At 64.6% G+C, this 25199-nt stretch overlaps 1 protein-coding gene across 3 annotated transcripts; it reads left to right on the top strand.

Moving 5' to 3' along the window:
• The first annotated feature begins 103 nt into the window (after positions 1-103).
• Positions 104-24531, top strand: FLNA (filamin A). 3 transcript variants are annotated; one of them, XM_070066340.1, is made up of 48 exons: positions 104-245; positions 3232-3716; positions 6336-6584; positions 6676-6773; positions 6866-7013; positions 7437-7555; positions 7634-7711; positions 7803-7965; positions 8057-8257; positions 8786-8923; positions 9007-9130; positions 9267-9403; positions 9504-9697; positions 9800-9913; positions 10004-10147; positions 10725-10848; positions 10934-11094; positions 11180-11270; positions 11361-11530; positions 11728-11845; positions 11975-12237; positions 12449-13046; positions 13146-13319; positions 13396-13558; positions 13639-13799; positions 13887-14057; positions 14419-14542; positions 14630-14786; positions 15379-15568; positions 15727-15750; positions 17936-18183; positions 18296-18391; positions 18551-18653; positions 18757-18897; positions 19004-19132; positions 19328-19501; positions 19589-19750; positions 19852-20055; positions 20137-20289; positions 20385-20507; positions 20594-20860; positions 21008-21145; positions 21374-21489; positions 22030-22162; positions 22940-23116; positions 23289-23507; positions 23591-23794; positions 24001-24531. In XM_070066340.1, the coding sequence occupies exons 2-48, from the start codon at positions 3347-3349 to the stop codon at positions 24186-24188; spliced, it is 7941 nt and encodes a 2646-aa protein (XP_069922441.1). In that variant the 5' UTR covers positions 104-245; positions 3232-3346; the 3' UTR covers positions 24189-24531.
• The last annotated feature ends 668 nt before the right edge of the window (positions 24532-25199 follow it).

Below are 25199 nucleotides of genomic sequence, written 5' to 3'. Positions count from 1 at the left end.
CCTCCGCCCCCTGGCTCCTGGGCGATTTTACCAATTAAGGCTTTCTCGGCCGGGCCGGGCCGGGCCGGGCGCGGGGCGGGCGCGGGGCGGGGGTGAGGCCAACAAGAAGGCGGGCAGCGACGGCCCATTCGCGTGGAGGCGCGCGGCGCACAGCGGACGCCAGCTGAGCCCAGAGGCACCCGGCGTGGGCGCGAAGGTGAGCCGGGCGCCACCCGGCGGTCGCCGCCCGCCCGCAGAGAGAGCAGGTGAGGACTTCGCGGACCGGCTTCGCGCGCGAGAAGGTCACTGCTCTGCTCGCGGGCTGGGGGCCCGGGTGGTCAAGGCAGGCGGAGAAGCTCGAGAACGCTGGCGCCGGCGCGCACCCAGATCCGGGCCAAGTAGAGCTGGGGCGCGTGAGCGCGGTAGCGGCGCCCCTGGTGTCTGGGAGTGGGTGTCCTGTCCTGTGGTTGCCTTTCCTAGATTACCCATGAGCCTGCGTTTGTGCCCGAGAAATCTGGGAGTTCAAGGCCATGGGAGTCTCTAAGAGCGAGAGCGTTAGAGAGCGAGAGCGAGCTTTTGTCAGGAGCTGGGTTCACACACAAGTACCCATGAGCCTACCACTGCACGCCTGTCTGGGAAAGAAGAGCCAGAGACCAGGAACTTGTGTGGGCTGCGGGTGACTGGCCAGTAGGAAGGGCGCTTGGAAGCCAGTGTGCGTGTGTGCTGGGATGGAGATGGTGCAAGTCCACAGCGCACCAGCTGCTTTGGGCACAAAGGGAGCTGGCTCCCCACCCCTTTCTTGTACTGCTTGGGGGTGGGGGCATTGGGTGTGGCCAGAGCAGGCTCCCTCCCAGGTTGACTGTGAGTGGGAGGTTCAGCGCCGCCTCGTCCCCAGGTCCCCGGGAAGAGTAGGTGAGAGCGGCTGGCAGGCCGGTTTCTGCGTGCTCCAGGACGCAGTCGGGGTGCGAGCTCAGGATGCAGCCAGGGTGGGAGCTCAGGAAGCGAGCGCATCAACCTAGCGCCTGCGCTCGGCCTGCCAGCACAGGTCTCTTCTCACCTCACCGGTCTGCAGGTTCCTTCCCTCCTAGCGCCCCCTGGCTTCGCAGGCCTACAGAGGGCTCGTTAAGGATCCCAGCGGAACAGCCCCCGGGCTTTGGGCTTTAGCTCCTTGTGGGAGGGCCTGGCCTGGGGTCTGAGGGCTGGGGGTGGGGTGGTGGGCGGAGTATGACTAACATCCAAGAATCGACTCCAAATAAGGGAAAATATGAAAGAGCTGGATTTTGGCTTCCTGAAACGGACTGATCAGGGGGCTTTGGGATGGGGCGACATCTGGTGGTGATACTGTGTGCCCTCCTAGGGACAAGAACCCTTTGCACTCATTCCTTATTTGCCTGAAATGGGGAGAACGCAAGGCTAGAAGCTGGGACACCTAACTTCTGTCTTCCTTTCTACTGGAGCTGACTACTGGTTACTTACTCTGACTCAGTTTCCCTGATCTTTAGATTAAAGAATGAACCTAGATGGCCCGGCCCAATGGCACTCGGTGGAGAGAGACTCGATTCTGGATGTATTTCCACCCCTGGGTACTTGGTTTCTAGGGGCACCGGGACAACTCTAAGCATGAGTTGAGTGGGGCCTGGCAGGGCAGGATCTGTGAGTTCTCCTTCACAGCTCTGCCTCCCACCTCCTCCCCGGCTTCCAGGCACCCTGGTTCTGTACTGGTGTGTCTGAAAGCAGCCAGGAGAGGAGTGGGCCTCGGCACTGGGAAAATAGTGCCATTTGGCCCCTACCACCCCACTGGAGGGGAAAGCTAGTGGGGTTACAAGCAGCTCAATGCGAGTGTGCTGGGGGCAACCCCACTGCTGGCAGTGTACACAGCCAAAGGCCACAGGAGAGTCAGCCATATTTGGGCATGACATGCTGGCCAACCCAGGGCCTCCTTTTCCCACTGGTCTTTAGCAGATACATGAATCCTTGCTAGAATTGAACAGCAGGGACAGAGACCTCCCGTTCTGGAAAAAGACATCAGGCAACATTCTGGAGAGAAGTACACATGACTGAGGGCAGGAGTCCGTTCTGGGGAAGAAACCGTCAGTGCAGAAGGTGACAGTGCACCGTCTCCAGCAAATTCATTATGAGTGAATTCCTACCCACTGCTCTGGGACTCAGCCCAGGCTCCTAAGCAACCCTTGAAGCCTTTTGTGTTTCACCCCCTTCAGTCCTGTAGTCCCCATGTCCTGGGGTCCACTCTACACCTGCCGTTGCACCTGAAGCCCGCCAAGACCCGGGTGCTCACAGCCTGCCAAGGCTTAAGGAAACTCCTGAGTAGGCCCCTCTAGATCTGAAAGGCGACTTCCCTCTGCCCCCTGCCTGGTCACTGGGCTCAGGGCCATTCCGACTGGAGCCCCCTTCCCTTCCACCCAGTACCCCGGGTTGACAGTAGGGTGGGCTGGGAGGGCACACTCCCTCTCCGAAGCGCGCTCTGCCCGTGCCCGCTGGAACGGCCCGCCGGGCCCCTTCGAAGGCTGTTTGCTCCAGGAGTGCCCGCGTCCTCCTGGCCCAGTGCCCCATTTCCTCCCGGGTGGAGGGCGGGAGGAGCAAGGGAAGGAGGGAGGGAGGCGATGGGAACCGATGGGCGCAGGTGCGCAGGCGAGGGCCGGTGCAGGTCAGCGAGGCCGGCCTGGGCCAGGGGGTCCGCGTAGCGCACCCAAAGCGTAGACAGCAGTGGCTGGCCCGAGAGCGGCGCTGTGCAAAGGGTGGCTCCTTCCCGCTGCTGCGGGAGAACCCTCGGCCTGGGATCCCGGGAAAAGGGGGACGACGAGTGCAGGCGCAGGGATGGGGCGGGACCCCACTGACTTAGGGAGTCGAGCCGCCTCACCCCACCCCCCTCCCCCCGTGGGAGCTTCGGAGGAAGGAAAGTCCCTCGTAAAGGCGTGCCTGCTAGAGGCGAAGCGGTCCTAGACCAGATACGGCTTAGCCTATCCTCCCTCTGGGGCGCGTTTTCTGCAGCGTTGGCGAGAGGCTGCGGGCCCCGGGTCCATCCTTGCCCCCTTAGGGGCCCAAAGACCTTTCCTAGAGCCCAGGGGTCGGGTTGCCGCAGCGGGAGCTGGGGGCCCAGTCGGGGCATTCCAACGGGCGGGGCGGGGCGGAGCGGGCGCTACCCAAGGCTCCACCCCACGGCCCCGCCCCACAGGAGCCCCGCCCCGTGGCTCCACCCTCCGCCCGCATTTAAAGGGCTCGCTCTCTCCACAGCGCAACCTCTGCTCTCTGCCTCCCCTCGCACGCGTCGAGGTGCCTGCAACTTTAATTAAAGGGCCGTCCCCTCGCCGAGGCTGCAGCACCGCCCCTCGGCTCCTCGCGCCTCAAAATGAGTAGCTCCCACTCCCGGTCCGGCCAGAGCGCGGCGGGCGCGGCTCCGGGCGGCGCCGACACGCGGGACGCTGAGATGCCGGCCACCGAGAAGGACCTGGCGGAGGACGCGCCGTGGAAGAAGATCCAACAGAACACATTCACGCGCTGGTGCAACGAGCACCTCAAGTGCGTGAGCAAGCGCATCGCCAACCTGCAGACGGACCTGAGCGACGGGCTGCGGCTCATCGCGCTGCTGGAGGTACTTAGCCAGAAAAAGATGCACCGCAAGCACAACCAGCGGCCCACCTTCCGCCAGATGCAGCTGGAAAACGTGTCGGTGGCGCTCGAGTTCTTGGACCGCGAGAGCATCAAGCTCGTGTCCATCGGTGAGGGCGCGGGTCGCCCCCGGGAGCCGCGCGGGCAGGGGCGGGGGTTCCGTACGTCTTCCCATTCCCCCCCCCCGGAGAACCCCTCCCAGTCCCCCCTCCCAGGCTCCGCGCAGCCCCCCGGGCCTCCCAGCTCCCGCGCGGGCCTCGAGAACAAAGGCGCGCGGGCTGGCCGGCGGGGCGTGCGAACCGCTACGCGCCCCCGCCCGCTGCGTCCCGGCTGGCCCGCGCCCAGGCTGAGCTCACATCCTCCGCAGGCCGCGCCCCCACCGCTGCGCCCACGGTGCGAGAGAGCCCGGCGGCGGGGGGCGGGGGGAGGGCCGGCACTGGCCTAGCTCCGAGGAGGGGGAGGCCCGGCCCTCTCCCCCACAGCGGTTTATAGATAGGGCCCTCTGTGTTCCAAAATGGGAGTCCCATTGTCTAGGACTCTCTGCTACTTCTGTCCCTGCAAGACTGACTCTCCCCCGCCATGGGAGATGGCCCCAGCCCCCGGGTTAGGTCTTCCCTGGAATTGGGGGCCCAGAGAGCAGCACAGCTAGCGGAGCCGTTGCTGAAGTGAGCCAGGCACGGCTGAGTGAAGGACCTGGCTTGTACAAGTGCGCACACCCGCTGTGCTGTTCCTCTCGGGCCAGCTTCTCACTTCCACTTAGGCCTTGGTTTTCTGCACTGGGCTCACTGCCAGCCTACTAGCAGTGTCACTGGACTAGCGAAGCTGCCGCTGCCCAGGCCTGCCGCAGCATCCCAGCCTTTCTGAAATGGGCAGCCTGGGGGCGCGCACCAGAACTGGTGGCTTGGGTGGGATGGGGACCAAGAAGAGCAGAAAGGGGATGGCCCTGGAATTGGTCCTTGCTGAGCCCAAGAAAGTGAGGGACCAAGACCACTGAGAGGCAACTCAGCGCGCAGGCCCTAGAGCGCCGCTTCCCTCTGGAATGCCAGTCAAGGCGGAGGGCCCCACCCCCCCACCCCCCAGCCTCAGTCTAGCCAAGCTGAGTCATTTCTGAGTCCTGGGTGGGGGGCAACCGGATGTGGGGAGGCGGGCCACACCCCAGCTCTTTGGGGGGGATCTCCTCCCTCCTCCAGTCTCCCCTCCTTCTTGTGAGCTGGCTGGAGCAGGCCTAGTTCCCAGAGCTTTGCCATATAAGGCAAAAAAATGTTGGAAAGCAGCAGTGATTAGGGGAGGGAGGGGGCCAGCTGGCCCTGGGGCTAGGGAAAGGGGGTGGGATGGGGCGGGACCATCTAACCAGGCAGTCTCCCAGCCCTGGGCCCTGGTCCTTCCCTCCCTCTTTTGGGAGGGGGTTGGGGCCGGCACAGGCTGGCCTAATATGGACCAGGGGGAGGGCCTGGCCCCACCTACCGGGGCTGGTGGGTCCAGCCTGGCTCTGGTCCCGGAAAGCCCTCGTGCCTGGTGGGAAGCCGTGGCTGGCCTTGCTCCTTGGTCCTCACTGATTCGCCCTCCACGCCCTCCCAGCATTTGGGGACGGTGAAAGGTGGTAGCTTGCGGTGCCGGGGTGGGAGGGCCACTGTGCTCTGAGGGGCTCAGCTGGTCTTCCAGGCACTGCTGGCAGGAGTAGGAGACCACCTGCCACGGACGGCCCTGTCGATGTGTCCTCTCCTCACCCACAGCCCCCTCTGTTGACTCATCAGACAAGCATTTTCTCTGATTACAGGGGAGGCTTGCATGGTTTCCAAAGATGAGCTCTTAGAAAGCCTGCCCCACCCTAAGCCACCCACCCTTGAAGCTGACACCTGGAGGTGGCCTTGGGTGGGGCCCAGAAGCTATAGGGGTTGCCATGGTGATGGGGGGTACAGGGTACCTCCCCTAACCACTTCCTTTGTGGTGAGCATGGTGGTTGCCCAAGGCCTAGGGGGCCCGTTAGGTGACGAGTTGGGTGGCTGGTGAGTGGCCCAGTGAGAGGCCCCACCCAAGGCTTCAGCTACCTGAACTGAACTCCCAAGCAGGTCCCAGGTTGCCCTCCCAGGCTCACTCAACAGCTTCCTCTGTCTGGGCAAGGGGTCCTCTCACAATGTCTCCTGCCCGTCACCCCGGCAGTCTCTGATGGTCTGAGTGAGTCAGGGCCGTGGAGCCCAACCGCTGGATTCCCTGGGCTCTCAGCTCCTCCCCTGAGCCGGGCCTGAGTCCTGGTGGGCAAGAAAGTGAGGAGGGTGGGGCTCGCACCCCGCCGCCCAGAGTCCTTGCCCAATGCCTCCACTTCCCCTGCCTCATGCTCCACCCACCCCTCCTTGGAGCAGCAGTTGGATTTCCCAATCTTCTGTGCCAACCTGGCCTTCCTCTTGCTCAGCCCTGACCCACACAGGGCTGGGCCGGGCTGCTCTTCCCGGGTCCTGGAAGCCCCTGGAGATGGCCCCGTCGCAGCGGTTGTGAGGCATCCGGGGCTGCCATTCTCCAGGCTCCCCCAGGCCCTGTGTGCAGGCTGGGTCTGTCTGCTGCTCTTCTGGCCCCCTGGGCTTCTGGCGCGGTGCTGCCATCCATCCTGTGCCCGTGGGTGTCTCCCCTTCCCCCAGCCAGTCTCCTCCAGCTCAGCACTCCCTCCTGCCCCCCACCCGTGCTGCTGACTGGGGCCCCTGCCTGCCCAGTGCCACCGTGGCTTTGCCTTACAGACAGCAAGGCCATCGTGGATGGGAACCTGAAGCTGATCTTGGGTCTCATCTGGACCCTCATCCTGCACTATTCCATCTCCATGCCCATGTGGGACGAGGAGGAGGACGAGGAGGCCAAGAAGCAGACCCCCAAGCAGAGGCTGCTGGGCTGGATCCAGAACAAGCTGCCCCAGCTGCCCATCACCAACTTCAGTCGGGACTGGCAGAGCGGCCGGGCCCTGGGCGCCCTTGTAGACAGCTGTGCCCCAGGTGACGGGGGTGGCAGTGGGGGGGGGGGGGGCTTGGGCCAGGGCTGTCTGTGCGTGCAGCTCCCAGCCTCACCGTCTTCCTCGTGCCACAGGCCTGTGTCCTGACTGGGACTCGTGGGATGCCAGCAAGCCTGTGAACAATGCGCGCGAGGCCATGCAGCAGGCCGACGACTGGCTGGGCATCCCGCAGGTACGCCCCCGCCAGGCCCGACGCTGCTGGGACCACGTTCCTGGTGGCGAGAGGCTCGGAAGGCCGATGGCTCCTGTGTTCTGCCGCGACAGGTGATCACCCCGGAGGAGATCGTGGACCCCAATGTGGATGAGCACTCTGTCATGACCTACCTGTCCCAGTTCCCCAAGGCCAAGCTGAAGCCAGGGGCTCCTCTGCGGCCCAAACTGAACCCCAAGAAAGCCCGAGCCTATGGACCAGGTGAGGGAGCCGACGTCCTCCCCATGGGACAGTGTGCTCTTGGGACCTGGAGGCCCCAGGGCACTTGGGGTCACACCATAGCTGGGTGATTGAATGCCACCCAAGCCTCAGACGGGAGTGGGTCAGGGCCGCTCAGCTCCGGTCACTTGATGAGAGCGCACAAGCCTGCAGGGGGGGAGGGCTCGGCACCAGCTGTCCTGTAACTGGAGACAAAGCAGGGACCTGAAAGCCAGCACACATGAGCGCGCCACCCTGCGCAGTCTCGCCAACAGGCACAGGCCTGTCCCAGTGCAGGCACACAGTGGGCTGGGTCTCCAGCAGGCGGGGGCGCATCCTGAGGGGCCGGGGGCTGGGCCACCTGCCTTCGAGTCCAGGGCTGGGCCCTTATAGCTAGACTGCGACTTGCTTACGTTCCCCGGGCAGGCATCGAGCCCACAGGCAATATGGTCAAGAAGCGTGCCGAGTTCACTGTGGAGACCAGAAGTGCTGGCCAGGGCGAGGTGTTGGTGTACGTCGAGGACCCAGCTGGACACCAGGAGGAGGTGGGGAAGTGGCTGGCAGAGGAGGGCTCTGTGGGACGCCGCTCTTAGCAAAGGCTTACGGGCTCCTTCCTGCCGCAGGCCAAGGTGACTGCGAACAATGACAAGAACCGTACCTTTTCTGTCTGGTATGTCCCCGAGGTGACGGGGACTCATAAGGTGAGCCCTTGGCTGCCGGGGAGGCTGGTGGCATGGGCAGCAGCTGCAGGGACCGGACCCCGACCTCATGGCCAACTCCTCCTGGGAACAGGTCACTGTGCTCTTTGCGGGCCAGCATATCGCCAAGAGCCCCTTTGAGGTGTATGTGGACAAATCGCAGGGTGATGCCAGCAAAGTGACTGCCCAGGGCCCTGGCCTGGAGCCCACGGGCAACATTGCCAACAAGACCACCTACTTTGAGATCTTCACGGCAGGTGAGGGCAGCTGCGGGAGGCCTGGCCCGTCTAGGGCAGGAGGGGAGGGCTGTGCTGGAGCCCAGGAGCTGAACCTGTGCCTTTGTGGCAGGCGCTGGCACGGGGGAGGTAGAGGTGGTGATCCAGGACCCTGCAGGACACAAGGGCACGGTGGAGCCGCAGCTGGAGGCCCGGGGCGACAGCACATACCGCTGCAGCTACCAACCCACGATGGAGGGCGTGCACACAGTGCACGTCACTTTTGCTGGGGTGCCCATCCCTCGCAGCCCTTACACTGTCACAGTTGGCCAAGGTAGGCCTGCGCCTGACTGCCCCCGCGCTTGCTGTTGCAGCCTGGGCCCACGTGGGAGGAGAGGGAGCCGCCTGGGGCTGGCGCCACGCCCAGCTCCTGCCCAGACACTCTGGTCTCTGAGCTTCCGCTGTCTGGGACGCGCTGTCTTTCCTCATCCGCTGGGGCCTTCTTCCTCCTCCTCCTCTTCTCGCCTCTCTCCTCTCCATGCTCTCACCTTCGGAAGAGCTCGCTCCAGCTGTCTAGAAACCTGCTGCTCTCTGCTCTGCCCACAGGGTCAACGGTACTTGCATCCCTCTTCCTCTTGGAGGGGAGGGCCGGGTGGGCTGTGGGCTGGTGAAGCAGGTTTGGGGGGAGGCCACTGCCTGGCCTTGGTCACGGGCCCTGGGGTCCTGGTCCATCCTAGTTCTTTCTTGCATGTCCCTTGCCAGCATATCGGGCCTCCAGTCTCGATGGCCTGGCCCTGTGGGAGGAAGGGAGGGGGCACCCAGCCCCAGCTCACAGCAGCTCAGCCAGCTCCTCTGCCCTCAGCCTGTAACCCAGGAGCCTGCCGGGCCGTTGGCCGAGGCCTTCAGCCCAAGGGTGTGCGGGTGAAGGAGACTGCTGACTTCAAGGTCTACACGAAGGGTGCTGGCAGTGGGGAGCTGAAAGTCACCGTGAAGGGCCCCAGTAAGTTGCCTTGGGGCTGCTGTGGGTGGTGGCAGCCCCTGGGGTTGCCACCGGGCAGGCCTCAGGCCCTTCTGTCTCGGCAGAGGGTGAGGAGCGGGTGAAGCAGAAGGACCTGGGCGACGGTGTGTACGGCTTCGAGTACTACCCCACTGTCCCCGGCACATACACGGTCACCATCACATGGGGCGGCCAGAACATCGGGCGCAGGTGAGGCTCCGGGCATGTCCTTCTCTCTCTGTTTGCACCCTCCCTCTCCTGTCTTCCCAGTTCATGAGAGGGGCCGACGTGTCCCTCTGTAGGCCAGCTGCCCTCAGCACTGCCCTGTGTGCTTTCCTATTCGCAGTCCCTTCGAGGTGAAGGTGGGCACCGAGTGTGGCAATCAGAAGGTGCGGGCCTGGGGCCCCGGGCTGGAGGGCGGTGTCGTTGGCAAGTCCGCAGACTTCGTGGTGGAGGCCATTGGGGACGATGTGGGCACCCTGGGTAAGTTGGAAGCTGTGGTACAGGCCCCTGGGGGCAGAGGGTGGCAAGGCAGCCCACCGCAAGGTGCCAAGGTGCTGATGGGACTGGTGGCTGTTGTCAGGCTTCTCGGTGGAAGGTCCATCGCAGGCCAAGATCGAATGTGATGACAAGGGCGACGGCTCCTGTGACGTGCGCTACTGGCCGCAGGAGGCCGGCGAGTACGCTGTTCACGTGCTGTGCAACAGTGAGGACATCCGCCTCAGCCCCTTCATGGCTGACATCCGCGACGCGCCCCAGGACTTCCACCCAGACAGGGTAAAGGGCACGCCTGTGGCCTGACTCATGGCCTCCTTCCGCTTTGGCTTGGGGATCGAGTGAGGGTGACTTGGTCCCCTGAGATCTGGGCTGTCTCACCAGGTGAAGGCACGTGGGCCTGGACTAGAGAAGACGGGAGTGGCTGTCAACAAGCCAGCAGAGTTCACGGTGGATGCCAAGCTCGGTGGGAAGGCCCCGCTCCGGGTCCAAGTGCAGGTGGGGTGCCCCCTCTGTTGGGGACAGGGCAAACAGGCCCCCAGATCTGGGCGCTGACCAGCAGGCTGCCTGCCTCTGCCTGCCTTGCAGGACAACGAGGGCTGCCCTGTGGAAGCAACAGTCAAGGACAATGGCAACGGCACTTACAGCTGCTCCTACACACCCAGGAAGCCGGTGAAGCACACGGCCATGGTGTCCTGGGGAGGTGTCAGCATCCCCAACAGCCCCTTCCGGGTGAGCTGGCCCTCCGTGGGCCCTTTGCCCATTTCCCCAGAGCCCTCACCTTGCTTCTCTGACAACAGTAGTGACAGAAAGTTCAGACAGCATAGTTGAGCCACTTGAAGTGGCCTTCACCACACTCAGAGTGTACACCATTGCTGCAACCCAAGGCGAGGATCCTTGCACCATCCCTGGAAGAAACTCTCCACCCTGCTGACTCCCCTCTCGCTCAGCCCCTCACAGCTGCTACCCTGTGTGTCATGTTGATGCATATTGGTTGTAGCTGGATAAGTGTTTCATCCCTTCCTATGGCTGGCCAGTAGGGTGGCACTGTATTTTGTTTGCCCATTGATCTGCTGATAAACTTCCGAGGTGTTTTTTGCCTTTGGGCTCAGTAGTGTGTGTGGAGCGAGTGTTTAGTGGGCCTGGGTCTTGGTTCTCTTGGGTAGTTGCTTAAGGAGGGTGGGGTCACAGGGCCAGGCTCCAGGCAAGACAGCCGCACCACTCTGTCTGCCAGCAGTGGCTGAGGAAGCTAGCCTCTGTTTCTTCTGCAAGCCGCTCAGGCCCTTGTACTCGCCCCTGTGCCCTGCAGGTGAATGTGGGAGCTGGCAGCCACCCAAACAAGGTCAAGGTGTATGGCCCAGGAGTGGCCAAGACAGGGCTCAAGGCCCACGAGCCCACCTACTTTACTGTGGACTGCACAGAGGCAGGCCAGGGTAAGGCCTGGCTGGCCCTGGGTGGCAGGGCAGGTGGGTGGGTTGCTCCCACAAGGTACCAGTCTCTGTTGTGCACCTGTCACAGGAGATGTCAGCATTGGCATCAAGTGTGCCCCTGGAGTGGTGGGCCCTGCAGAGGCCGACATTGACTTTGACATCATCCGCAATGACAATGACACCTTCACAGTCAAGTACACGCCCCGTGGGGCTGGCAGTTACACCATCATGGTCCTTTTTGCTGACCAGGTGGGTACTGTTGTTCCTAGCCCCAAGACTCCTGGGTGTTGGGGTGCTGCTCTCTTCTCAGCCCTTCTCTTCCTGCCATCTGCAGGCCACACCCACCAGCCCCATCCGAGTCAAAGTGGAACCCTCCCACGATGCCAGCAAGGTGAAGGCTGAGGGCCCTGGCCTTAGTCGCACCGGTGAGGATAAGTACCCTGTGGGAGGTCAGGAGGCATCAAGTTGGGGAGCTCGGAGCAGGGTTCCCTTACATGATCACTGCGTCTCCTCAGGTATTGAGCTTGGCAAGCCCACTCATTTCACGGTCAATGCCAAAGCTGCTGGCAAAGGCAAACTAGATGTGCAGTTCTCAGGGCTGGCCAAGGGGGATGCAGTGCGAGATGTGGACATCATCGACCATCACGACAACACCTACACAGTCAAGTACACGCCTGTGCAGCAGGTAGCCACCTTGACCCCCTGCGGCCATAGCTCTGCACTACACTCATGCGTCTGTGGGCCTCCTTGCACAGTGGGCTAAGCAGGCTGCTCCAGGGGAGGCTTCCTGCCTGCTCTCGTTTCTCCCCTGAGAGTGGGCAAGAGGCCTGGGGTGGGCGGTGGGAGTGGTGAGCAAAATCTGCATCTCTGCCTCCCTCCCAGGGCCCAGTCGGTGTCAATGTCACTTATGGAGGGGATCCCATCCCAAAGAGCCCCTTTTCGGTGGGAGTGTCTCCAAGCCTGGACCTCAGCAAGATCAAGGTGTCTGGCCTGGGAGAGAGTAAGTGCCTGGGACCCTTGTGGAAGTCACCCAAGATCCCTTTCCCCCACCCCACCTGGGGCTCATCCACAGGGCTGCTGGAGCTGGGTATCAGAGCTCTCTCCTTCCCTCCTTTCATCATTTTGCCAGAGGTGGACGTGGGCAAAGACCAGGAGTTCACAGTCAAGTCGAAGGGGGCCGGTGGCCAAGGCAAGGTGGCATCCAAGATCGTGGGCCCCTCGGGCACTGCAGTGCCCTGCAAGGTGGAGCCAGGCCTGGGGGCGGACAACAGCGTGGTGCGCTTTGTTCCCCGTGAGGAGGGGCCCTACGAAGTGGAGGTGACCTATGACGGTGTGCCTGTGCCTGGCAGCCCCTTTCCTCTGGAAGCCGTGGCCCCTACCAAACCCAGCAAGGTAAATAGGGTGTGACGGGTGCTAAGGGTAGAGCTGCTGTGCTCTCTGAGGGCCCAGGAGGGCGTCCTGCTGCTCCAGATTTGTCTTCACCCCTTCTCCTTTTTGTACTCATGACTGATGCGTGGGCTGGCTAATGGGGGCAAAAGGAGGGAGATGGAGGGGTCAGGCTGGAGGTAGCATGGCCTCAGCTCCTGACCCCCTCTTTCCTCAGGTGAAGGCTTTTGGGCCAGGGCTACAGGGGGGCAGTGCTGGCTCCCCAGCCCGCTTCACCATCGATACCAAGGGTGCCGGCACAGGGGGCCTGGGCCTGACGGTGGAGGGCCCCTGCGAGGCACAGCTCGAGTGCCTGGACAATGGGGACGGCACATGCTCCGTGTCCTATGTGCCCACCGAGCCTGGTGACTACAACATCAACATCCTCTTCGCCGACACCCACATCCCTGGCTCCCCATTCAAGGCCCATGTGGTTCCCTGCTTCGATGCATCCAAGGTCAAGTGCTCGGGCCCTGGGCTGGAGCGAGCCACTGCTGGTGAGGTGGGACAGTTCCACGTGGACTGTTCGAGTGCAGGCAGTGCGGAGCTGACCATTGAGATCTGCTCTGAGGCAGGGCTGCCGGCCGAGGTATACATCCAAGACCACGGCGACGGCACGCACACCATCACCTACATTCCTCTCTGCCCGGGGGCCTACACTGTCACCATCAAGTACGGCGGCCAGCCTGTGCCCAACTTTCCCAGCAAGCTGCAGGTGGAGCCTGCAGTGGACACCTCAGGTGTCCAGTGCTATGGGCCTGGCATTGAGGGCCAAGGTGAGGACCCTGCCCTGTGACACACGGTGGGGGTAGAGGGTAGGGGCCAGGGGTCAGGGCCCCTAAAGCCCCATGTCTCCTGCCTGTGTGCCACTGTAGGTGTCTTCCGGGAGGCCACCACCGAGTTCAGTGTGGATGCCCGGGCTCTGACCCAGACTGGAGGGCCACACGTCAAGGCCCGTGTGGCCAACCCCTCAGGCAACCTGACGGAGACCTACGTGCAGGACTGTGGAGACGGCACATACAAAGTGGAGTACACACCTTATGAGGAGGGTACGCACAGGCTGCCTCGGATGGGTGTGGGGGGAGCCAGCGCAGGCTCCTCCTGACCTGGCCTGCCCTCCCCCAGGACTGCACTCTGTAGATGTGACCTATGCTGGCAGCCCTGTGCCCAGCAGCCCCTTCCAGGTGCCTGTGACCGAGGGCTGTGACCCGTCCCGGGTGCGTGTCCACGGGCCGGGCATCCAAAGTGGAACCACCAACAAGCCCAACAAGTTCACCGTGGAAACCAGGTAAGCCAACCACCAGGGACGCAGAGGAGAGCCATGGGCTCAAGACCCTCAGAGAGTGACGGGCTGTCTGTTGGGACCAGGGGAGCTGGCACAGGTGGCCTGGGCCTGGCTGTCGAAGGGCCCTCTGAGGCCAAGATGTCCTGCATGGACAACAAGGACGGCAGCTGCTCAGTGGAGTACATCCCCTATGAGGCCGGCACCTACAGCCTTAATGTCACCTATGGTGGCCACCAAGTGCCAGGTGAGAAGGCAGTGGTCAAGATGGCGGGGACTGCCCGATTTCCCCACGCTGTCTTACGCAGCTGCTGTCCCTTTGCCCAACCCCCAGGAAGTCCCTTCAAGGTCCCTGTGCATGACGTGACAGATGCATCCAAGGTGAAGTGCTCTGGGCCTGGCCTGAGCCCAGGCATGGTCCGTGCCAACCTTCCTCAGTCCTTCCAGGTGGACACAAGCAAGGCTGGGGTGGCGCCACTGCAGGTCAAAGTGCAGGGGCCCAAAGGTGAGTGCTCACCTACCCGGCAGCCAGGGACTCAGCAGGGGGAAGGAACATGGAGGCCCAGCATATGCAGAGTGGAGTCAGGTGTGTGGGCAGGTGGAGTGGGAGACCCTCGGGTTGACAGAGGAGAGCTGGTGGGGAGAGCAGGAGGAGGCAGGACAGATGGGGTAGGAGGGAGGGACAGCAAGGGTCCAAAGTGGCAACCAGAGTGGTGTCTCATGCCACAGGGGTTTGGGGCCGTCCTTGTGGATGGGCAGCGACAAGAGGAGGTCTAGGCCTGGTGCCCTGACCGGGTCAGTGTGGTGGGGGTGGGGGTAGGGGCCCAGGGGGCTGGCTGAGGTTGTGTCCCTTGGACTGGGGTCAGGCCTGGTGGAGCCAGTGGATGTGGTGGACAACGCCGATGGCACCCAGACTGTCAACTACGTGCCCAGCCGAGAAGGGCCCTACAGCATCTCAGTGCTGTATGGGGAAGAGGAGGTGCCCCGGAGGTGAGTCAGGGCCCACCACCCATGGGGAGGGGTCCAGGCTGGATGTCCAGAGCCTGTCTGACCTCTCGCAACACCCTGGCTCCACAGCCCCTTCAAGGTCAAGGTGCTGCCTACACATGATGCCAGCAAGGTGAAGGCCAGTGGCCCTGGACTCAACACCACTGGTGTACCCGCCAGCCTACCTGTGGAGTTCACCATTGATGCAAAGGATGCTGGGGAGGGCCTGCTGGCTGTCCAGATCACGGTGAGCTCACTGGCCTCACAAGCTGGACTGTAGCATGGTGCAGGCAGAGGAGAGGCCAGGCTGGGTCTCCCTAGGGAGTCATCCCAGGGAAGGCAGGGCCGGCCAGCTTCTGCTTTGCCACCATCATGACTACCTGAGGCTGATGCTGGCGGGCACAGGCCTCGTGGAGCACACACCCTCTGCTAACACTGAGGACCTTCCCAAGGCCTCTGGTGCTGCACTTCCCCTCCTGTGCCATTCTCACTGGGAAGATACGAGGAGATCTCCCAGCTGAGCTCCCCTGAGTGCTGGGGCAGACCCTGGTCTCAGGGTGGGAGCCCACAGGGGTCGTGGCAGGGGATTTGGGTAAGGGAGCATGGGCCCAGGGGCCCTGGCCCTGTCTGTCGGCACATGGAGCAGTGTTGAATACTTCTGCAGTTCCATCTAGACTGCCCATGGGGAAGTAAGGATGATGCTGGGTGCAAACAGCCTTTTGGGGCCATAGCTGCTGAGAGGCCTGGAGGCTGTCCCTGTAGCAGTGGTACTTGGCATCCATTCAGGAGGGTGGCTTACCTGGGCCCGGGCCAACACTTCCACGTGCTCTGCCGTGCAGGACCCTGAAGGCAAGCCCAAGAAGACACACATCCAAGACAACCACGATGGAACGTACACAGTGGCCTATGTGCCAGATGTGACGGGCCGCTACACCATCCTCATCAAGTATGGTGGTGATGAGATCCCCTTCTCCCCATACCGTGTCCGGGCCGTGCCCACCGGGGATGCCAGCAAGTGCACGGTCACAGGTGAGCCAGCCCGCCAGCGGCCGCTGTGGCGCTCGGCACGGGGCTTGGGTGTGCCTGTGTGCAAGGGCTCGCTGCTTGGGGCGGCGTGTGGGAGTGGGGGCCGCCCCCTTGAGTGACTCACCTGACCTTTCTCCTTGCTCTCTGCCCTCTCACCTCAGTGTCAATCGGAGGTCACGGGCTAGGTAAGCTGCTTGCTGGGGCCACTCCCAACGCCCCTCCTGCCCAGAGGGCAGCTTCCTTTCCTCTTCCGGTGCTGATTCCCAGGAGAGTTCCAGCTGCAGCTCCAAGCAGGGACAGAGTGGGTGGGGGGGCTGTGCAAGACAAGGCCATGGGCTGGAGGGTTAGGGCCCAGGGAGGCTTCCGGAGCTAAGCATGAACACTCCGGCCCTTCCCCTCTCTGGGCCTCCGTTTCCCCACTGGAGAACTCGGGTTGCAGCTGAGAGCTTTGGGGTGAGGTGCATCCTGAGAGGCACCCCACTTGGGGACTTTGGGGTCTGGGGATCTTGGCACTCTGGGCAAGTACCCAGGGATAGGCAGTGGGCCCTTCCTTCTCACAAGGGCTCCTGCTTGGATTAAGGGGACAAGGGGAGTCCCTAGCTCCGGCCAGATCCGCAGACTCCCATCCCTACCTCCCAGGGGCCTGAGTCCCGGGCCGGGGGAGGTGCATGAGCGGGTGGGGCTGGCTGGTAGTGCAGTAGCACCAGCGTCGACTGCTTGGGTGGCCAGCATGGCGGGGCCCAGCCCAGCCTAGAGCCCCAAAGTGCACTGTGTTGCCCGTCTCCCTCCTTCCCTTCCTCTCCTGTCCCCCTAGCAGTGACGTTATTCAGGCCATCCCCTGGCAGGCACAGAAGTTTGCCTGCCCCAGCCAGGGGCACCTCTAAGAGGGGAGAATGACTTGAGGGCCTCTAGAGGCTGTAGGCCGGCCACTCAGGCAGGGTGGCCAGGGAGCAGGTTAGAGGGAGGCTAGGGTTTTGGAGCGGGGCTAGACAGCCTTGTAGAGTAGACTTTGGGATCGGGGGAGACCTGGTGCATGTGCAGGACTCAGACTAGGGGGTAGGGGAGAGGTTTGCATTAGCCTTAGTTTACGTGGCCCATGTGTGCAGTGTGGAGGCAGGGAGCCCAGCTCAGGGGCTGAAGTCACTTTTGGGTAAGCTGGACGGGTGGCTTGGGCCAGGCCAGTGGCCATGGGATTTCAGGTGGGAGCCCAGCCAGGACAGGGTACTTGGAGAATAGAGTAGCTAAGACCTGCTGATGGGCTGGGAAAGGTGGGAATCGGGGGTAGTTGTGAGGCTGGAGCCCTAGCCATGAGCTGGGTGGTGTGGGGTGCAGGTGAGTGAGGCCTCCCAGGGCAGCAGATAGCCAGCTGTAGAGCCCAGGAGACCCACCTGGGCTGTGGTCAGTCAGCATAGTGCCTAAGCAGGGGGAAGAACCCTTGGCCAGTAGGGGGACTTGGTGGCAGACTGGCCAGGGGTGCCCCCTGAACTTGACCCTCAAGCAAGTTTGGTGCTCCTGGCTGCTTCCTTGGCAGGAGGCCAGGCTACAGGGGTGCTCTCGCTGCCAGGCCTCACAGCCCACAGCTCCCCAAGCCTCCACAGCTGAGCCCCAGATCATAACGTCACTGTACCTCCCCTTTCCTCGGGCACTCTGGGGCCCTAGAGGCTATTCAGCTTCTCTGCCCTTGCAACCCAGTGGTGGTGGCTGTGGCTTGGGCCTCCTGTCCCTGTCCCCCTGGGTGCTGCCACTGCTCTGCCAAACCTGCTGTGCTGCACTGCCTGGGTGCTAACCTGGCTGCCTCCCGCCTCCCTGCTCCCGCCTGCGCCGGGCTGCCTCTCACAGTGAGCCGCTGGTTGAGCGAGCATTCTCAGTTGTCAGGAGACTCCAGTTTCACCTCCAGGCCTGGAGGGGGGTAGGAAGGCAAGTGTCACGTCCCCCCACGCTGCAGCAGGACTCTGCCTCACCGCGTCCACACAGCACTGGGGGCCAGGGCTGGGCCACAGGGGGTCCAGGCAGCCGTGGGCCTGGCTAGAGCGCTGCTGTTTGTCAGCACGGGCCACGATGCCAGTGAGGCCAAGTGGGGCAAGGGAGGGAGGTGGCGGTAGATGCTCATGCCGAGATGGGCCCTTCCTTCTCTTCCTGGGCACCCGAGTGCCCCCGGTCAGGCCTCTCAGGTGTCAGGGCTTGAGGTGGTCAGGAGAAGCCTTCCTGTCTTCTGAGAAAGCACTCGCCATCCCAGCTGAGGGTGGGGCGGGAGGCCTGGCTGTGCTTGGTGGTGGCGTTGAGGCCTGGGGGGCAGCCGGAAGACAGGAGCAGCCCAAGCGCAGAGCTCACGTGCTGGCCTCCCTTCGGGGACCTGCCCTGCCCTATCAGGTGCTGGCATCGGCCCCACCATCCAGATCGGGGAGGAGACGGTGATCACCGTGGACACAAAAGCGGCAGGCAAAGGCAAAGTGACCTGCACGGTGTGCACCCCTGATGGCTCAGAGGTGGACGTGGATGTGGTTGAGAACGAGGACGGCACCTTTGACATCTTCTACACAGCCCCGCAGCCAGGCAAATATGTAATCTGTGTGCGCTTTGGTGGCGAACATGTGCCCAACAGCCCCTTCCAAGTGACGGTAAGGAGGGCCCGGGGGCAGGATGCAGGGGGCTCTTGACAGGTCCAGCCTGGCCCGTCCCCCAGGGCCCCGCTGCGACAACAGACTCTCCAGCTCCCGCTCTGCTCCACAGGCTCTGGCTGGGGAACAGCCCGCGGCACAGCCCCCGTTACGGCCTCAGCAGCTGGCCCCACAGTACACCTATGCCCAGGGTGGCCAGCAGACCTGGGTACGGCAGGGCTCACCACCTCGCGGATCGCCCGGCCCAAAGAGATGTTCAGGGCTGGTGGGCAGGGAGTCCCATGGGCCCCGGCCGCTCTGCCACCTGCGAGGAGGGACCCCCACGTGCCCCCACAGCCACTTACCTGGGCCCCGTGTCTCCATGCAGGCCCCAGAGAGGCCCCTGGTGGGTGTCAACGGGCTGGACGTGACCAGCCTGAGGCCCTTTGACCTCGTCATCCCCTTCACCATCAAGAAGGGCGAGATCACCGGTGAGCATGAGGCGGGAAGGAGCGCGGGAGCCCGGGCGGCCGGGGCGAGCCACTGGGCGGCCCTGACCCAGCTCCGCTGCCCCACTGCCCTGCTGCCCCGCAGGGGAGGTCCGCATGCCCTCAGGCAAGGTGGCACAGCCCTCCATCACTGACAACAAGGACGGCACCGTGACCGTGCGCTATGCGCCCAGCGAGGCTGGCCTGCACGAGATGGACATCCGCTACGACAACATGCACATCCCAGGTGGGCCACCCTGCCTCTGGCCGGCCGCTGCCACCGCCATCTCGCAGAGAGGTGGGGGTGGAGGCACATGAGGCTGCCGTTTGACACGGCCCCCTTCCCGCCTCAGGGAGCCCCCTGCAGTTCTACGTGGATTACGTCAACTGCGGCCACGTCACTGCCTACGGGCCCGGCCTCAGTCACGGAGTGGTCAACAAGCCCGCCACGTTCACCGTCAACACCAAAGACGCGGGAGAAGGTGAGCGGCGCGTGCTGGGCATCCGGGACCTCCCCACTGGGGCGGCTGAGGGCTGAACGTGGGCGGGGTCCCTAACGGGGTAGCCCCGCCTGCCGGCCCCCGCCCCGCCCCGCCCCACCAGCGGGGCTCCTCCTCAGCAGGCGTGGCGGCGTGTCCCCGGGCACGGTGCCCACCCTCACCCGCACCTCTGGCCAGGGGGCTTGTCGCTGGCCATCGAGGGGCCTTCCAAAGCGGAAATCAGCTGTACGGACAACCAGGACGGGACGTGCAGCGTCTCCTACCTGCCCGTGCTGCCCGGCGACTACAGCATCCTGGTCAAGTACAACGAGCAGCACATCCCAGGCAGCCCCTTCACCGCCAGGGTCACAGGTGGGTGGCACTGGGAGCGGGGGTGGGCGTGCTCTCCCCTTGCAGCCCGACGCAGTGACGGATGGCCGCCCCCCGCCGCCCCCGCAGGTGACGACTCCATGCGGATGTCCCACCTGAAGGTGGGCTCTGCGGCCGACATCCCCATCAACATCTCGGAGACGGACCTCAGCCTGTTGACGGCCACCGTGGTGCCGCCCTCGGGCAGGGAGGAGCCCTGCCTGCTGAAGCGGCTGCGGAACGGCCACGTGGGTGAGAGGCTGAGGGGACTGCGGAGGAAGAGCGGCTGTGTGGGCGGGCGTGGGTGGGGGTGTCCGCGCCCGCCCCCGCTGACAGCCCCGCCCCGTGCCCAGGGATCTCATTCGTGCCCAAGGAGACAGGGGAGCACCTGGTGCACGTGAAGAAGAACGGGCAGCACGTGGCAAGCAGCCCCATCCCGGTGGTGATCAGCCAGTCGGAGATCGGGGATGCCAGCCGCGTGCGCGTGTCCGGCCAGGGCCTCCACGAGGGCCGCACCTTTGAGCCCGCGGAGTTTATCATCGACACTCGAGACGCAGGTAGGTGGCGGAGGCGGGCCCGCGGGGGCGGGGGACGTGGGTGGCGCTGGGCAGCCTGGCTCAGGGCTGTCCATCGCCCAGGCTACGGGGGGCTCAGCCTGTCCATCGAGGGTCCCAGCAAGGTGGACATCAACACGGAAGACCTGGAAGACGGCACGTGTAGGGTCACCTACTGCCCCACGGAACCCGGCAATTACATCATCAACATCAAGTTCGCTGACCAGCATGTGCCTGGTAGGTGTGGTGACAGTGCAGCCCCGCCCTCCCCCCAGCCCTACCGCACCCGGGTGTAACCCGCGCGGGGCATGGGCCGCACTCTCTCCCTGCAGGCAGCCCCTTCTCCGTGAAAGTGACAGGCGAGGGCCGGGTGAAAGAGAGCATCACACGCAGGCGGCGGGCCCCCTCGGTGGCCAACGTTGGCAGTCACTGCGACCTCAGCCTCAAGATCCCTGGTAGGGGCTGTGGGGAGCCAGGGAGGGCTGCTGGGAGCAGGTGGGGGCACAGACCTCCTACCCACCGGGCCACCTCCTCCCTGCAGAAATCAGCATCCAGGACATGACCGCACAGGTGACCAGCCCCTCGGGCAAGAGCCACGAGGCCGAGATCGTGGAAGGCGAGAACCACACCTACTGTATCCGCTTTGTGCCTGCTGAGATGGGCACGCACACAGTCAGTGTCAAGTACAAGGGCCAGCACGTGCCTGGAAGCCCCTTCCAGTTCACCGTGGGGCCCCTGGGGGAAGGAGGAGCCCACAAGGTTCGTGCTGGGGGCCCTGGCCTGGAGAGGGCTGAAGCCGGAGTGCCAGGTAGGCCCGCTTGCCCACCCAGCTCTTGCTCTTCTGGGTGCCCGGGGGCAGTGGGGGGGAGGCTGCCGGCAGCCACGCCATCGGGGCCATGGCGAGGGGCTGAGGGCAGAGGCGCAACCCTCCAGGAGGAAATACCGCTCTCCACAGCCGAATTCAGCATCTGGACCAGGGAAGCTGGCGCCGGGGGCCTGGCCATCGCCGTCGAGGGCCCCAGCAAGGCCGAGATCTCCTTTGAGGACCGCAAGGACGGCTCATGTGGTGTGGCCTACGTGGTCCAGGAGCCAGGTACCGGGGGCCTGGCCGGGGCTGGAGCAGGTCCTCAGGGAGGGAGCCGGGGTTGTCTTCCCCACCACCCTGGGGCCCCCACCACCCTCCACCTGCCTCGAAGCCTCAGAACGCCCCGCCCCGGGCTGTTGGTGGGGCAGGCAGGAGGCCCAGCCTCCGAGGAGCCAGACCTCCCATCGTGCCTGGCCTGGGCTGGCCCAGGATAGCCTCGTGTCCTCTCCCTGCCAGGTGACTACGAGGTGTCGGTCAAGTTCAACGAGGAGCACATCCCTGACAGTCCTTTCGTGGTGCCTGTGGCTTCTCCGTCCGGCGATGCCCGCCGCCTTACTGTTTCTAGTCTTCAGGTGAGGCACTGAGAGAAACTGGCCACCTGGGGCTCCTGGGCCCGGCCAGACCAGAGGCACCGCGAAGCACAGGCCAGGGTTCTGTGCCCAGTAACCCAGCCGGCCCAGCTCTGGGCCCCGGGCCCCTGCTCTGGCCGGGTCCAACCCGCACTTGGGGTTGGCAGGAAGCACCCTGCCCACCGCGTGGAGTTTTTCTCGTGTCTCAGGTCTAAAGGCTTTGAACAGGAGCCTGTGCCCCTTGAGCACCAGGGCTGAGGTTTAAAGAGGGAAAGCCTGCCAGGGTGGGGCCACTGTCCTTCCAGCTGTGGGGGCCCTGTGACTTCAGGGGTCTGGGCGGTGGGGGAGGGGTGGGGTAGTGTGGTGGGGGAACCTATGTCTGAAGCTTGCTGCCCCTAGCATATCAGTGGCTCTCCCTCTTTAAACCAAGTTGGACGCCAGATGGGTAAGTGTGAGCCCTGGGGCCTCCCAACTCTGGGGCCATGTACCGGCCCCGTGCCCGGTCCCCGCCACCCCATCTAACCTCGTCTGCTGTGCTTCCAGGAGTCAGGGCTAAAGGTCAACCAGCCAGCCTCTTTTGCAGTCAGCCTGAACGGGGCCAAGGGGGCGATTGATGCCAAGGTGCACAGCCCCTCGGGAGCCCTGGAGGAGTGCTATGTCACAGAGATTGACCAAGGTGAGGCCCTGTCCCTGTCCGGCCACCCGGCCACCTACCTGCACGGGCCCCAGCGGGGGCAGCGGGCCTCCCCAAAGCCCGGCCAGCCGGCTGGAAGCAGGCTGAGAGTACGTGAGGAAGGTACAGACTTTCTGTTGGCGCCCAGCACGGGGCCCCCCGACGGCTGCAGGGCCCCCTCGATCAGGGGACAGGGGAGCCCTCCCCGACCGGTGGCCCAAGGCCTCGGCCATGAGCTCGCCAGCCACGGCCACTGGGAAGAAGGCCTTTCGTGGGGCAGCGCGACGCGGTGTGTCTGCAGAGGGACGGCCCCCAGTGTAGCCACAGGGCTGCCGGGCCCTTCGCCAGGCGCATGGCACCTGCAGTAGGCTCAAGCACACCAGTGTCACCGCGCAGTCCTGCCCCTTGCCGGCTGCCTGACCCGAAGCAAGTTCCGGCCCGTCCATGAGCCCCGGTTCACGGGCGGGGAGTGTGGCACTCACGGTAGCCGTTCAGGGGAGGCCGGCCGTGAGATGAGGCGGCTGTTTGGCCGGTGGACGATTTCCGTGCCTCTGAGCCTCGATGGCAGGCTGCTTGGGTGTCTAGAGCCTCCGCCCTCAGCCTTCTGCAGGTGTGTGCTGCCGGGTGTGGGCGCCCAGCAGGGCCCCAGAGGAAGCGGAGGGGACGCGGGCTAAGGGTGTGGGGGGAGGACGGGGCAGGCCAGGACCGAGGCTGTCCTCTCGGAGGCTACATGCTGGTGACAGAACCCCCAGGCCCGCAGCGTGCCCTTCTGCTCCTCAGATAAGTATGCCGTGCGCTTCATCCCACGGGAGAATGGGATCTACCTGATTGACGTCAAGTTCAACGGCACCCACATCCCTGGAAGCCCCTTCAAGATCCGAGTGGGGGAGCCTGGGCACGGAGGGGACCCAGGCATGGTGTCCGCCTACGGAGCGGGCCTGGAAGGCGGCGTCACAGGTGGGTCCTCGGCTGCAGCTCTGGGCGTGGCTGAGGCTGCCAGGGCCGAGCTCCCGGCGACGTCTGGGGTGGACGGCCGGGGTGGGGGGACAGCACAGGCCCGGCAGCTGGGGGCGGGACAGGACGGGGTCACCAGGCCGGGCCGGCTCTGCCTGACCTCCCGTGCTCACAGGGAGCCCGGCTGAGTTTATTGTGAACACGACCAACGCGGGAGCCGGTGCCCTCTCGGTGACCATCGACGGGCCCTCCAAGGTGAAGATGGATTGCCAGGAGTGCCCCGAGGGCTACCGCGTCACCTACACTCCCATGGCGCCCGGCAGCTACCTCATCTCCATCAAGTACGGCGGGCCCTACCACATTGGGGGCAGCCCCTTCAAGGCCAAAGTCACAGGTGAGCCTACGGCCAGGCTGCTGGTGGCCACCCGACGCCAGGCGCTCGCACCCCCTCTCAGCCCCACCCGCTGTGCCCTGCAGGCCCCCGTCTCGTCAGCAACCACAGCCTCCACGAGACGTCCTCAGTGTTTGTGGACTCCCTGACCAAGGCCACGGGCGCCCCCCAGCACGCCGCCGCGGGCCCAGGCCTTGCCGATGCCAGCAAAGTGGTGGCCAAGGGCCTGGGGCTGAGCAAGGCCTACGCAGGCCAGAAGAGCAGCTTCACGGTGGACTGCAGCAAAGCAGGTGGGCAGCTGGGGCCGCCCCGGCCTCCCCGAGGACACGGGACGGCCAGCCCCGGGCCCCCGCCTTCTCTACCCTCAGGAGAGGAAAGGGCTGGCCGGGAGCAGCGGCTGGAGCGGCCCCTGCCACTCAGGCAGGGAGGGAGACGGGGAGGAGGGCTGGGCGCGGTCAGCAGCGGGGCCCGTGACCGAGGCCCATCCCTACCTCAGGCAACAACATGCTGCTGGTCGGGGTTCACGGCCCGAGGACGCCCTGCGAGGAGATCCTGGTGAAGCACGTGGGCAGCCGGCTCTACAGCGTCTCCTACCTGCTCAAGGACAAGGGGGAGTACACGCTGGTGGTCAAGTGGGGCGACGAGCACATCCCGGGCAGCCCCTACCGCGTCCTGGTGCCCTGAGCCCGGTGCCCCCGCCGGCCAGCGCCGCCAGGACGAGAAGTGCCCCCACCCACGCCTGCTCTCCTGCCCGAGCAGCCCCCCGGCCCCTCCCCCAGGCTCTCCCCGTCCCCCCGCCCAGCCCTCCGGCCTGCCCCGGCCACCCTGTCACTGCAGTGGCCCCTGCCCCGCGCTGCGCTCACCTGCCTCCCCGGCTGGCCTCTTGGCTTTCACTTGGGCAGAGGGAGCCGATCGGTGGCGCCGCCTGTCTTCTTGGGTTCCGGGAGGGGAGGGCGTAGGGGTCCTGGCCACGACCGCCCACTAGTCTTCTTCCCCAGCCAAGAGGAATAAAGTTTTGCTTCCATTCTCCCATGCGTGGCTGTGGCTTTCTTGGAGCCGGCGGCTGGGAAGGGGCTTGGGCCAAGGCCAACCTGCCGAGCGCGCCAGCAGGGCAGGCGTGTGGCCCGGCCCAGGCTGCTGGGTCTCTGTGTGGCCCCTCCTGGTGCCCAGGACCTCCTGCTCCTGCACAGCCCCTGACTCCAGGAAGCCCTGTCTGCCTGCATGGAGACCCAGGTAGAGGGCAGAGCTGGAGCACCCCCAGAGAGAGGCCTAGGGAGAGAACAGGCTGCTGGGGGCCGGGGGCTGGGTGCTGGGCAGGGTGGGGACGGGGAAGGCTCCCTGCTGGAGTTGAAGACCTGTGGGGCCCCCTGAGCAGTCCCTGGACTCATAGCAGGCTGTGGGCCTGTCCCAGACGCTCAGAAGGGGCAGTCGTGAGGCCCCTGCCCCAAGGGGCTGGCTGTGGGGCTCATGGCCCCAGTGAACCAGTGACAAAGGACCCACTCTGGGGAAGCAGCCTCATCCCTCCCCCTCCACACACTCTCTCTCTCTCTCTCTGTCTCTCTCTCACAGACACACACACGCACACACACACACACACGCACGCACACGCACACAGCAGGAGGCCCTCGGCCCAACCCCCTCTTGCCTTCAGTGCACGGGGGCCCTCAGCCCCTGGCTCAACAGCCGCCTCTGCTT

This window comes from Oryctolagus cuniculus, chromosome X (assembly GCF_964237555.1).
Source record: "Oryctolagus cuniculus chromosome X, mOryCun1.1, whole genome shotgun sequence".
In the NCBI taxonomy this organism is placed as follows: domain Eukaryota; kingdom Metazoa; phylum Chordata; class Mammalia; order Lagomorpha; family Leporidae; genus Oryctolagus; species Oryctolagus cuniculus.
The sequence above is the reverse complement of the archived record's forward strand: the minus strand, read 5'-3'. Positions and strand labels throughout refer to the sequence as shown.